The sequence below is a fragment of the Cydia amplana genome, chromosome 11 (genome assembly GCF_948474715.1).
Source record: "Cydia amplana chromosome 11, ilCydAmpl1.1, whole genome shotgun sequence".
Taxonomy (NCBI): domain Eukaryota; kingdom Metazoa; phylum Arthropoda; class Insecta; order Lepidoptera; family Tortricidae; genus Cydia; species Cydia amplana.
Window position 1 is genome coordinate 9,498,474 of NC_086079.1, and position 13,712 is coordinate 9,512,185.

The following is a 13,712-nucleotide window of genomic DNA, read 5'->3' on the forward strand; positions in this document are numbered from 1 at the left end:
CTTTTATCCGTTATGTATTTGTCTATAGTTTCTGAAAATCCCTCCGGGCCAAAGTGCGTTATGATCTAGGGTAAAATAATAAAATATCACAAATACTGAAGTCCACTTCTTTAATAACATATTCATAACAACAATTCTACTAAGTATAAATACATAGATAACTTAGTCTGTCAAGAGGATACGGTAAGTAAGTCAAAGCGATGATCGGAAGATTATGATAATGAATTAGCCCTGTAATTAACTAACGCAATTAATACCCTTCATCCGATTCTTCCTGTCCTCAATCTAACCATCGATCTATTTGATCCCGACAAAAGATAAGCTAAAGCAGAACATAATATTCATCAAAATAAATCAAATCAATTTAATGAATTTGCCTATGTAAAAAATCTTTTCGTTTTCATAATAGGTGTGCATTGCCAGAAGTCGTAAAAATTAAATCCTCAAATCGGAATTCTCATTCAAACTATGTATTCACGTCCATTGCCTGGAGAAGATTTATAATTCGATCATAAAGAAGTGTCTTCGCATCGATTGCCCACATGAAGTCCAAGTGGCTAAAGGTGCGATCACTGATCCTGAATTTTCCTACAGGTCTGCCGAGTTCCATAAAGAGCCTGTCCACGTCGTTCACATGCGCCATCGGATCGGAAGCGGAGTAGTGGAGGAACACCGGAGTTGTGATCTTGGATAGGTCATAATTAGGCGCTCTGTAGCTGCCGTATAGTCTCCTATTTTTCAAAAGGCCGTGGTCGTAGCGCTTGAATGACTTATCTGCGATGCTTTGTCCGTAATGAGCAATTTGCCTCACGGAGGAACCCGCGGGAGTGTGGCCGAGCTTGACGGGAAGCATTGTCTGGAAATCAGATAAAGACTATAGAGATAACTTTTTTGCAAATAAATATCTTTATCTTTTATAAGATAAGATTATAGAGATAAAAGCCTATTTCTTAAATAAATTTCATAGAGTAGATCAAATACATTACATAAACAATATTATAATATCACACACCTCTATGAAAGCGTTTTTAACAATACAAAACATTTATATGACTGAGAATTTGGTTTCTGTTTGCAGGTATATTCCTGATACTTAAATTGAAGTTCGATTGGCCAATTTGGCCATTCCACTCTAGATAGGTAAGTCTAGTTTATTAAATTGGTTGCTCTATTTAAGTATAGGCACCTGCACGGCTAGCACATGATTACCCGCGGGATAGCTCGCGCCGCGAGAGACGGCAGTCGCCCGTCACAAATTTCTATCTCTATCTGTCAATTCCTCGATTTTGGCAGCATGAGTTCGCACATCGAGAAAAGAGTTCCACGAGAGAGAGCCATCCCGCGCGCGACTTAGCCAATGTGGCCATTTATACATGGAACAAACTTTTCATTCGTGGCAACACTGAATCGGTAAAATAATAATCGGATAAGTAATGAATAGTCAGCCTTAGAAACGGAGCGTCCCTAGTCACGATAACTTTGTCTCTTTCTCGCAGTATGAAGAATAAGAAATAGCAAATATTATTTTTAAGTCGAAAATGTCAGTGTCAATACTGTCAATCAAAATTTGATTCGCTTTGTGGTTACAAGTTGGAATATATTATTATAATTATCTAAAGATTACCTACCTAATCATTAAAATACAACTCCTTACGAATAATTGGCGTTTTGTTAAAAGTTTTGGCTAACAAAATACCATCTTTACGAAGAAGTCAAGTTGTAAGTACTTACGTACACAATTCAATCTTCATAAAGCTCTTTTCCGTTGTATTTTGCAAAAAAATTACATTCCTTTTAAATCTTATTTACAGACTAAATATCTTATGCTAATCCCCGACATATCTCCCTTATGGCTGGCTAGCCGCTGCATTGCTGGCTTCGAAGATAGATTGAATGACAATCATGCACAAGCCTATCATCAAACACGGAGGTATTCTCTACACCTAAGCATGCTGCTGCTAACCGCAGCCCTCCTGCCATCACGGAGGACATAGAAGGGCTCAAGTTGGGAACCTACTCCGTGCAAGGACAGTCGAGTGTTGATAACACTTCTCAAATAATGTGACTTTTAAATAAATACTACCAAAAACTTTAAATGATTTTATTTACTTTGACCTTTTTGAGATAGGTACTCAGATTTAAGTACGATTCGTCGGAGTCGGAGCGCATTTCACATTTGTATGCCCAAAGCCGGTCGGCTGCTTGCGGATCGGATGACTCCGGACGGATTCTATCGCTTCTGCCACACATTATGTAAATAGGTACACTGAAAAAGCATTCCGGCGCGGCCCAACTCCAGCCGGTCGGTGGGAATCGTAACTTAAGGATTAGGCTAGTACCAACTCTTACACTACAAAGTAAGTATTACGGCTGTGGTCTTCTGTGAGGTGGAGTTTGAGTTGAGCTGCCAGATTCATTATTTGCATTCTTTGTGGAATGTTGTTTCACAAAATTTCGTCTAAATCGGTTCGGCGGATTAAGCGTCAAGAGGTAACATATAGTCAGCAGCAATAGTTGCTAAGCGGGCGTGGTGTTCAAAATTACCTTGACGCGCTCTTATTCTCTTAACAATAAAGTCGCGTCAAGATCATTTTGAACACCTCGCCCGCTTAGCAACTATTGCTGCTGACTGTACATAGGTACAGATTTACTTTTGCATTTACTTATTATAAGTGAGGTTGATCGCAATATTCAGGTCGGGATTGTGTTGTTTATAGGTATCCCACAATGAATGGAAACACCTAAGGAGCGACATAATATAGGTTGTCAACAATAATTGCATGTAAAAATACGCGTGTAAATATAACGGGTTAGCACTGATTGATAGCACGTAATTGTTTCCCGGATTAGCAATGTAATATTTTTGTATCAATTATTTATGTTTCTATTAATTATCCCCCAGTCAATTCGCCACCAAAGGTTTGCTTTGTTGATGTGGTCGTGATCGTACAATCTTAGGCTTAGATTTTTTTCTGTCGGATTTTCGTTTAACTTAAGAGAACAAACAAGTCATTGTGAAAAAATATAATAATTTTGATATTAATGGCATGATCATGAAACTCAAGATTCAAATTATACTTAAACAAAAAAGTGTTGTAGTATGAAATAAATATAAAATATGGAAAATTATCTTTCTTTTAGAACAAAAGTCAACAAAACTTCGACCAAATGCGCTTGTCGCCAAACTCAGTACCGGGAGCAAACCCTAGTCGCGACCCTCTAGCCTCGAAGACAATTTCTCTCATTTTGACGTTCAAACGCGGGACATTTTGTCTCCCATAGTACACTCGTGCTACGATTTTCGAGAGTATCCCGCGTGGAACTGTCAAACGACAAAATTATGTCGCTTTGACATTTGTCCGCGAGACAGCGGGTTGTCGCGCGGCTCTTATGCTACCGATTCGCGAGAGAGCTCTATGTCGCGGCATTTTCTCGCCTGTCGACTGTCGCGCCCATCATGTGCTAGCCGTGCTGCCTACCTACCTATAGTATATTTAATCCACTTCTTAGATTTACGTTTTTTAAAAAAAAATTGAAGCATATACCGAATTATGTTGAGACTCATTCCAGCCTCCTACAAGGAACAAGATGTTGCTGCACATCTGCTGGAAAGCGGCCTCCTCCATGCACAGCGCTTGGCCAGCCCAAGTCATGATTGCATTGTTAGGCAAGAATTCGCCCATACCGATAAGACGAGCGATACTCTGAAAACGATAAAATGTTTTACATGCGCTACATCCTAATGTTACGAATGTTAGGATAGAAGGACCTAACTTCAAAATCCCGCTATAATTACATGACATGGTGTGTGCGTGACCTCAACTGTCTCAAATCTGGTGCTGACACCGAATAGTTCTATTTATATAGGTACCTAAACTATAAACTTACGTCGAGTGGGCTTGAAAATTGAGCAAGAGCTCTAAGCAGCAGATTGCCACTATTTGCCAAGTACGCTACCGGAGCCATGGCGTGCATAGAAACGATTTTCTGGTTGTAATCCGGCCGGAGCGAAGCCATCACGAAGAACGCAGTAGTTCCTTGAGAGTGTCCGATATAGTGAAGCCTTTCCTGACCAGTGCTTTGCAATGCGAAGTCGATCATAGTGGGCAAGTCAATGTTCCCTATTTCATCCCAACTGAAGTCCCAGAAGTCTGTGTTGAGCAGAGCATCCGGGCGAAGACTGAGATGCTCCCGAGAATAGTAGTTGCCACGGGCATTGCCCATCCAGACGTCATAGCCAGCCTCAGCTAGTATATACCCTGTAGAAAAACCAAGTTCATGTCATAAAACAAATTATGTGCTTTCTGGACACAATTAAACATTTGAAAATAAAATAATAATAAAGAATCGCTGAAATTTTTAAACTTATCATTACGTATCGTGTACAAAAACAATCGCCAACTGTCAAAAGTAGCTAATATAGTTGGACCAAGATAAGTCTGCAACGATTTTGATAGTACACGCAGTGCAAGTACTATTTTAGCCGTCAAATTTCTATGAAATTATGACGTAGGTATAAATAAATAAGTCTTGCACTGCTATCAAAATCATTGCAGACTTATCTTGGTCTAACTCTGTGGTAGCCATTGGGTCTATACTTTTCGTTACTCATCGTGATCGTGAACTTCCAATTATCATATGTACCTAAATGCGACAGTGATGCATTATAACACGATACTTAATTACTTACATGATAAAAGCATGCACAACCGGGTTACTTTAGTTAGGTTACTATCTTTTACTTTACTGACCAAAAAGGTGCCTTATTGAGTTTTCTGGTTCAAGTTACGTACCCAATGCACAACCCGGTCCCATCAAAACCCAGTCGGCTGAAGAAGACAGTAGGCCGTGCATCAAGAAAATAACGGGTCTCTTGACGCTCGGGTCGTTGTTCTGATCACGCCCGTGTGGGATGCGATGCATGGTAAGGATGTAGCCATCGCTGGTTACGACGTGGTGGATCTCCAAGGGATACCTGTACTTCGTGATCAGCTCAGGCTAAAACAGTGACAGATGTTTATTGTTTAAACTTTGACCGCCAAAACCGTCAACTAAGCGCTCGGCTACAGCCCAGTACTTATTTGTGCATTCCGGCAAGGTTCACGATGACGTGCCGCGCACGACAGGCGTCGCGTACAAAGGGTTAATAAAAAAAACTTATGACTTAGGTAGTCAGAAATTAGAAGTTAGAAATTATTTGCGCCAATTTGAGTGCGTTGATTGACACAGAAACATTTGAATGCGCGTGTCTCCGAGGCGATTTGAATAGATTTGCCAATGCATATTAGATCGCATGATTCGAAAATGAACACTTTGTTAACAATCTACCAATAGGTACCCAAATTGCTGCGATCAACCGGCTTTCGTTATTTTTATTTAAATCACTTACCACATCTAGTCTAGCATCTTCAAAAATATTGTCCGAGATCCTTCCGACAGTTCCGATGAACTGCTCATCATTAATGAGCTGTTCTATATCGGCAGCGTGGGGCGAGGCCTTGGCCACTAACACTGCGCCAGCGCACAGTAGGAATCCTAGCCACATGTTCGCAATTGAAAGGAATCATGGACGCCTAAGTACGTCGCCGTTTTTATACGGAAACTAAACTGATATAAGGATTTGCTTAGATTAGTGTTAAGGGTAGGTAAATCAATTAAAAATCAATCTAAGCCATAGGTAAATTAGGTACCTACCTAAGTCATTCTATTTTTACGTACTGAAGTGTTTCATAAACAATTTTGCAACATCTAGGTACCTACTCTTTTTGATTAGGTAATATTCTCTGAATCCGCGACCCAAAAGTTGTCTGGAAGACATTGATTATTTGCGATAAGTTGGCCTTTCTATTGTTTTTTTCCGAAACCATTTCTTTTTTGAGGTTTGCAAGAAAAATATTCTATATTTCATTCTATCCATCTATCTAATAATAGGTAGTACCTACCTGGATGTCAGTAGGTACCTACCTAGACATTAGGTCGTTAGTTATTAGGAAGGATTTTGGACAATGAGGTCGATAGTGCATTGAAGTCTCTTCGATGCGATGGCTACGTATAGTTGGCAAAAGTCACTTACCAGTTACCGGTGAACTGGGGCATAGAGTGGTTACTTTGAATGGCAGGGAAACATTTTATTTAGGTACTTATAAATGTACTTAAGACAACAATGGGGCCAATTGGTGTTAGGTTAGTTACCTCCTCTAGTACGTTAATTTGTGGAGCTTTGTCCTTAACAAAAAAGGTGTAAATAAATAACTAAAATAAAATAATAATAAACAAAGATTTTGTCCTTTGGCTAAGTTTCTACATCAAAGGACAATCAAGCTTATATGCTATAGGTACTTATTTAAGAGCCAACAGGAGTGGTCATTTCTCCATACAAACGTACTCGACTGTTTCCTCCGTGGGTTTTGAAGCTAGAGCAATGATTTTTTCAACACAGATTAATATTGTCAATATCTGTGTCGGACCGTTTTGCTTTTTTTGATATTTTTGTTTTTTAAGGCGCTAGAGCCCTTCAAAAATGGCCAAAATCGCCTAATTGACTATGCCGCAATGAGAGGCGTGCTATTTAAAACTGACATCAATTAGTCAAAAAAGCAAAACGGTCCGACACAGATAATGTCATAATCATTTAGATTTCCAAATTTGGTTACGATTGGTTAAGTTTTGGAGGAGGAAACAGTCGAGTACGAAACCTCGATTTTTGATATTTTTACGCAGGATTTTTCGCCTTGTCCTTATCGCACTAGTTTTAGGAGCCGCTTCCGTTAGCGAGACGGGTATATTTACCTAAAATATTTAAATCTTAGCTCCTGTTGGCTCTTAAGATGCTATTTATTGCTGCTGCCTTAAAGCCGGCTTCCCACGGCCCGTTTTTTCACAGATCTGACCGCGCCTCTACAGGCCGAAGATCGTGGGAACGGTCGCATCCGACGAGGCCTGTCGTCACCCGTCCGATCCGTCGGGAGTCGGTAACTTCAAAGGCGCGTCGCGGCGCGGCGCGACGGTGCCTGTAGGGGCACATCTGCGTCGGTTCATTTCACCTGGGACAGCGCACAGGCCTCGTCGAATGCGACCGTTCCCACAATCTGTCGGCCTGTAGAGGCGCGGTCAGATCTGTGAAAAAACTGGCCGTGGGAAGCCGGCTTAATCAACCGCACAGGCATCCACAGGCGTGGCGCGATCCGGCCTGGCCTGTAATAAACACGGGCCGTGGGAAGCCGGCTTTATAGCGGTTGATTAAGCCGGCTTCCCACGGCCCGTTTTTTCACAGATCTAACCGCGCCTCTACAGGCCGACAGATCGTGGGAACGGTCGCATCCGACGAGGCCTGTCTGCGTCTGTTCATTTCACCTGCGGGCCTACCGCGAACCACGTTCGACGTGTTACCTCCGTCACACACGTACGAATGTACAAGTGCGACAGAGAGGAAACACGTCGAATGTGGTTGGCGGTAGGCCCGCAGGTGAAATGAACAGACGCAGACGCGCCCCTACAGGCCGCGACAGGCACCGTTGCGCCGCGCCGCGGCACGCCTTTGAAGTTACCGACTCCCGACGGATCGGACGGGTGACGACAGGCGACCACAGGCCTCGTCGGATGCGACCGTTCCCACGATCTGTCGGCCTGTAGAGACGCGGTCAGATCTGTGAAAAAACGGGCCGTGGGAAGCCGGCTTAAGCCCGCTGCGTGTAATTGACTCAAAGACTTGACGAGTACAGTGATGCGCTTTGCTTTACATCTAATTGTCTTGCATCTATCCTTAAACTATAAGGAATTGATTTCTGAATGCTTTCACCAGGCATCATGATAAAATTCTTATGTTTAAACTTCCTATTTCTCAAACATAGATGATCACTGTTTCCTCGCGGTTCAAAGTAACCCCCGCGGTTCAAGTTAGCGATATCCACTGAGCATAGGCAGAGAGAATCAAACTCAAGTCTTTTTCTTGTGATAATATTCGTGACTGGTCTTTATTGAATGGAAATAGTCGTTAAATAGTTATAACTATATAGATATACTTTCCCTTAAGGTAGAACTGTTTTTACAAGAGATTAAAAAAGATAAAAAAACAGCGGGGTCTTTATCAAAATACTCACATAGGTATTGATTAACCAATTAACTGATAGCAATCATAGTTAAACATGTAAAGATAATTTTAAGAAAAACCAGGATCTATTGGTCCGACCACGATACGATAATAAGATTAAAATGAATGCAAAAATAATCAAACCCCTGAGTAAAAAAAAACGTTTTTTTGGAAAATTTAAATATAAAATGAACTGTTTTGTGATATCTAGTGTAGCCAGTGTAGGTATACATAAATACTGACACTAACTTGTAAACCTTCCTCAAGAATCAGAATCACTCTATTGATAGGTGAAAACCGCATGAAAATCCGTTCAGTAGTTTTCGATTTTATCGCGAACATACATACACAAACAAACAAAGCGATGCTGCTCCATGCTCTTTTCCATTCCCAATTTTCTGTCCCTCATTATTAATACGTACACTGTAGTCACCAATGTCGCCATCAGATATATCGGAGCGGCCGAGGTGCTCAAAAATCGCACCACGAACATGTGCCGACCCCAAGTTAGGGGAAAAGGCAAGCGAGTGATGGTTAGTAATAATTATTTTAACCTAGCGACTTCAGTTTAAATAAAACAATATGACATTTTACAAGTAAGATCTTTTATTTTTAAATAAACATAGGTAAATGTAGAATTAAAGCGAATTTTCATTACATACTTTTTTTACGGAAATGGGAACATAAAAAAAAATATTGTGACTAAAGGCACAAAATAATTGTTTCGTAACTAGTTTTATTCATTTAGTTTAGCACCTACGCAAAAGATTAATCTGTTAGTTTTATAAAGATCTGTTAGTTCCAGTTGGATAAATATGACTTTACTAACCATGTGTGCTAGTTAACAGAACTTTATTAATGATGCTTAGGCATCATGTAAAGAGGACAAGTACTATTTTTTAAAACACAAATAATGGTCAATGTGGCGCTAATTCCGTCTTAGGGACTATTCAGTCCACGAGCATATATTTCTATGATTTTCAATCATAGGAAAAATTTGATTGCTGCAATCGCTGCTTTGTCAATGAAATTATCAATTTTATTAATTGTTAGAGAAAAACGCTAGTACTACGTACTCACCTGGCGTCCAACCTCGATTAGTTAGCTTTATTGTAGGATTAGTTATTTTAATAAACCTAGTTAGATCACAAATAATTACACAAATAATCACAAAATAATCACAAAATAATTGTGACCTTTATTCGCTGAACTCCCTTGTCAACCCGTAACAAGCCCCTATGACGGAATTAACCACATTGGCTTTACAATAACCAAAGTAACCTGTTGCTAGATTTGATGATATGGTCGTGGCTTTGCTGTATTAAATCTATTGTTTAGTTTTTATTTTATTAAAAAAAATCCTTTCAAGTCTTAACCCTTAAATGCATAGTGATGTATTTATACACACAACATAAACATCAAATTTTATGCATTATTAAACAAATTCTATTTGTTCTTGTATATTATTTCAATAGTAAAACTAATACATTTTCCGAATCATTACATAAATTTACGCAGTATTTTAATTTATAAAAATTACATTTGTTTATAGACGAAATGTCGGAAAACTTGGAAAAACCTGGAAGTTGATGATTTTTAGTATGTCATTTTGGGCAGATTTTTCGGGGTTTGTAATTATTTTATATTTAAAAACTTTATTATATGTATATCACAAATAGTGTACCTTTCTAATGGTAGTAAAAAGTTTCATATATCTATAACTGAAAATTACATATTTACATAAATATGATTTAGCCAATTCAACTTCTAACACTGATTTCGCAGTGAAAATCGAAGTTATATTTTTTTTACTATTTTTTCCTAGAATCGGCAAACAATTATGTGATACATATATTAATTTCGGGCAAAAAGAAAAAGTCATGCATTTAAGGGTTAAGGCAAAGGCATTATATGTGACGTCCCACGGGTAAAGGTACCTTATGGCGGTTGGCGTTTACGCTATTATTATACTTCGTTTTTTTAGCATTAGAAATAAGGTAAACAATCTTGATGTGTCTTTTAATTGAAAAACACATTTTAAAAATAAGTTACGGTAAATATGTAACAATTATGAATCTAATACGATCTTTTATAGTCTTCTGCTTTCATAAGTAATAGATATTGATTTTAAAAAAGTGTTTTTCAATTAAAAGACATGTCAAAATCGCTTAACTTCTTTCAAGTTCTTTCTAATGCTAAAAAAACGAAGTATAGCGCCGCTCCAATATTATTGCGGCGCTATGTGACGTAAGCGCCAGCCGCCATAAGGTAACTTTTGCCGTGGAACGTCACATATGTATTATTGTAATGTGTGATTAAAATATGTAATTTAAAGCCTATAGTCTGTTCAGTTAAAATAATATAAACAAATAAAACCACATAACTAAGTCATATTATCTCTTTCTGCCCCACCAGGCTGAACACAGTCAGTGCGAGCACGTGCTACGCGCTCCGAACGAAAAAATGCGTGCCAGCGCTGGCACGGAATAGAACACGTGCCTATTTTTTGGCGCCAAAAATAGGGGCGGGGGCAGAGACGCGGGCGGAAGTCACTGGCGCCAATAAATAGGCGCGTGTTCTATTCCGTGCCAGCGCTGGCATGCCGCGAAAAAATGGCACCGAAAGTGTTTATACGTTGCCTTTTTAAAGCGCCGTAATTTCGGCGGCTGAAAATAGTCTTCGTCTAAACCTACCTTTAAGTTTATTAAGAAGAAAGTGAACGACCGTGCGAAATCGCCATTCCATACAAACAGTCCTTATTTCCTCACTGGATATAGAAAATATTTTGACATTTCATGTATATTAACCCATTCAGGGCCAGCGACTCAGCGTATGGGTCATGCTCAAACAGTTCCGTAGGGCCAGTGACTCACATGTGAGTCCTGAATAAATTCTGATTTAAACTTAAACGAAACGTAATTTGATGTAATAACGTAAGTAACATATAAGCTAACAATCATTTCTATAAGGCATATTAGGATAAAAATTATAAACACGTTTTTTTTAATGAAAACAGGGTCTCGAATATTCAAGTTTGGTTTACTATCAGTGCAATATAGTAAATATACTGAAATTCTAGATACATAATGCGATGCAAGCAAACAGAAAAATCTATATTGAAAAAATACAAAAAATATATATATTTCAGAAGTTATTGACAGGGCTCAAGGTATGGGTCACCGTGGCCTGGCGCTACTTGTAAAAACTGCTAATGTTTCCGTAGCAGGCTAAAATAAACTTTATTGGCTGGTTTTAAAGCTTATTTCATGTTGAAGCTGTTTGATATATTGTACCATTTTACAACTGATTACTGTTTGGATGATGGTAAGCAACAATTTGTAGGAACCAAGCCGTAGTATAATAATATTTTGTTTTGTATGAGGGGTAAGGCAACGAGAATTTTTTCCCACTGTACTTTTATGTCATAATATTTGGTGATCGTTGTATTGTATCTTAGGCAATTACCTACTAACAATGATGTTAAAGTTAATTTTTTTTCGTTTCAATATAGAACAAGGCGGTTGAAACAGTCACCACTAACTAATATGTATTGTATAACAAATAGTTTGTGACAAATATTTACAAGTTTTTTCAAACATTGTGGTTTCTACGGCAGATTAGAAAGTAAGTACTATAATACATTTTAAGTTCTCTATTGTTACTAATATAATGGCGTTTACCAAAACAAAGATAATGACCGACAGCTGCTCCATGCAACTTTGTTCATATTTTTCTAATTTTTAATTAAGTATTATAAGAGTTAGGAAGCATTTAAAGATTCGTACGGAACTTGTTTATTAGCTCCTTTAATAATCAAAAAAAGTCAAACAAAGGGGCATAGCTATGGTTAATATACATTAAATTATGTCACAATATTGTCTTTAACAAGAGAACTTTTGCCAAAGAGGAAAGTGGGGACTATGTTTGTATGGAGAAGCAACTGTCCCCTTTCCTCTTAAGCGTGATTTTGTTTGTTTACATTCTTTTAACCTAAACAAACAGACTACAGTGAAGTGGCCAAGCGGTGCTACAAATCATCATCAGAATCAAGGGCCGCCCTCCTCCTGTCAAATTTAACAGTGCTGGTTGATTTCCCCATCTGCTGGTTGACCGACTCTAGGAGTTGGATCAGTTCTTGCTCAGAGATCTTGGTGCGTACTTGTCCCATTTGAGCCATTCTGCAGATCATGTTTTCCACCATGGCACCTTTCTCTGGTCTGCTTAGTTTTATTGTGTTCACTGAAATTAGGCAATAAACATAAGGTCAAATATTACCTATACAGTACAAGGTACAAGTAAGAAATATGGTCCTTCAAGAGTTGCCGGATTGGATGACAAAAATATTATTTTGAAATAAGATTCTGGATAATCTTATGACTTCACTACACATTATCCTAGATAATAATACTGTAAAAGAATATTGTGTGAAGTATAGAAGGAAATGTGTAAATCTCTATGCATATTTATGGGAAATTTGACTGAAAACTGAAAGTACTTACGATAAAAATAATCGTTCATTAACTTTTCCTCTGAGACAAAACACTTTTCAAACAATATAACAAAACCCAATAAAAAAAATTACAAAAATAATAACAATGTAGTGAATAAATGAGTTGCAGTTTTCATGAAGTAAATGGCGTTGTATCCCGTAATTTGGGGATTTAATACGTTTCTTTTTTAAATAAGAACAATTAAGCATATAATTTCTTGTTAAAATATAATTTGACTCACATCTGGCCCGGGCATCTTGACTCAGGGCTTGCGCAAGAATCGTGTGTTTTGCTTCTTCCATAGCTTGCATTCTCTCCTCCTGCTGCTTACCCTGGTTCGGATCGCCTGTTCCCTGGAATAATCAATCATCATCTCCATTAAAAAGAAACAAATTGAACCGATACTGGTGTCGGTATCTTTTTACTATGACTAGTTCTGTTAACCTCAATAAAAGTAAAAAGCACGATACATACCCCATGTTTAGCTTGTAACTGAGCTAATCGCTGTTGTCTGATTTGTTCCAATTCTGGATCTGCCATTTTGTCAAAGAAATTTTTAGCTTTTCACTATTTAAATCTAAAAAATATATTTTGACCGCAGTTTCAACTCGCTCGACGGCCAAACAGGTGGTGTTGCTAGGTGATTGAAAACCAAAAAACGGGAAATGCACTACATGCACTAAAGTGTCATTCAATAGAACTTGCTAACTATGTAAACAAAAGTTACTAGTAAATTGACATTCAGTGTCAAATTTAGTATGGCGGTTTGTTTACATAGTTAGCAAGTTCTATTGAATGACACTTTACACGCCGTGCGTTTACATTTCTTGCTATTATTATTTAGAAACTGCTAAGACAACCAACTTTTTAGCATTACATAATTCACGTAGAAAAAAAATCTTTATAGTTCGTTTTTTTAGCATTAGAAGGAACTTGAAAGAAGGTAAGCGATTTTGACATGTCTTTTAATTAAAAAACACTTTTTAAAAATCAATGACTATTACTTATGAAAGCAGAAGACTATAAAAGATCCAGTGGCGGATTAACCATACAGCAGAAATAGCATATGCTACGGGCCCCGCGCCTAGGGAGGGCCCGGCGCTTCGACCCTAACCCCCTGACCAAGCGATTTT

General features: G+C 38.4%; 2 protein-coding genes across 2 annotated transcripts; both read right to left on the reverse strand.

The window, feature by feature from the left end:
* Positions 1-439: 439 nt before the first annotated feature.
* On the reverse strand, positions 440-5,627 carry LOC134651956 (lipase 3-like). Its single transcript, XM_063507098.1, has 5 exons — positions 5,390-5,627; positions 4,794-4,998; positions 3,889-4,259; positions 3,546-3,704; positions 440-856 (listed from the first exon to the last, which is right to left on the reverse strand). The coding sequence occupies exons 1-5, from the start codon at positions 5,543-5,545 to the stop codon at positions 467-469; spliced, it is 1,281 nt and encodes a 426-aa protein (XP_063363168.1). The 5' UTR covers positions 5,546-5,627; the 3' UTR covers positions 440-466.
* Positions 5,628-12,000: 6,373 nt separating this feature from the next.
* LOC134652200 (programmed cell death protein 5) lies at positions 12,001-13,226 on the reverse strand. Its single transcript, XM_063507367.1, has 3 exons — positions 13,054-13,226; positions 12,821-12,932; positions 12,001-12,328 (listed from the first exon to the last, which is right to left on the reverse strand). Exons 1-3 carry the CDS (start codon positions 13,117-13,119, stop codon positions 12,117-12,119), a joined length of 390 nt encoding a protein of 129 aa, XP_063363437.1. The 5' UTR covers positions 13,120-13,226; the 3' UTR covers positions 12,001-12,116.
* Positions 13,227-13,712: the final 486 nt, after the last annotated feature.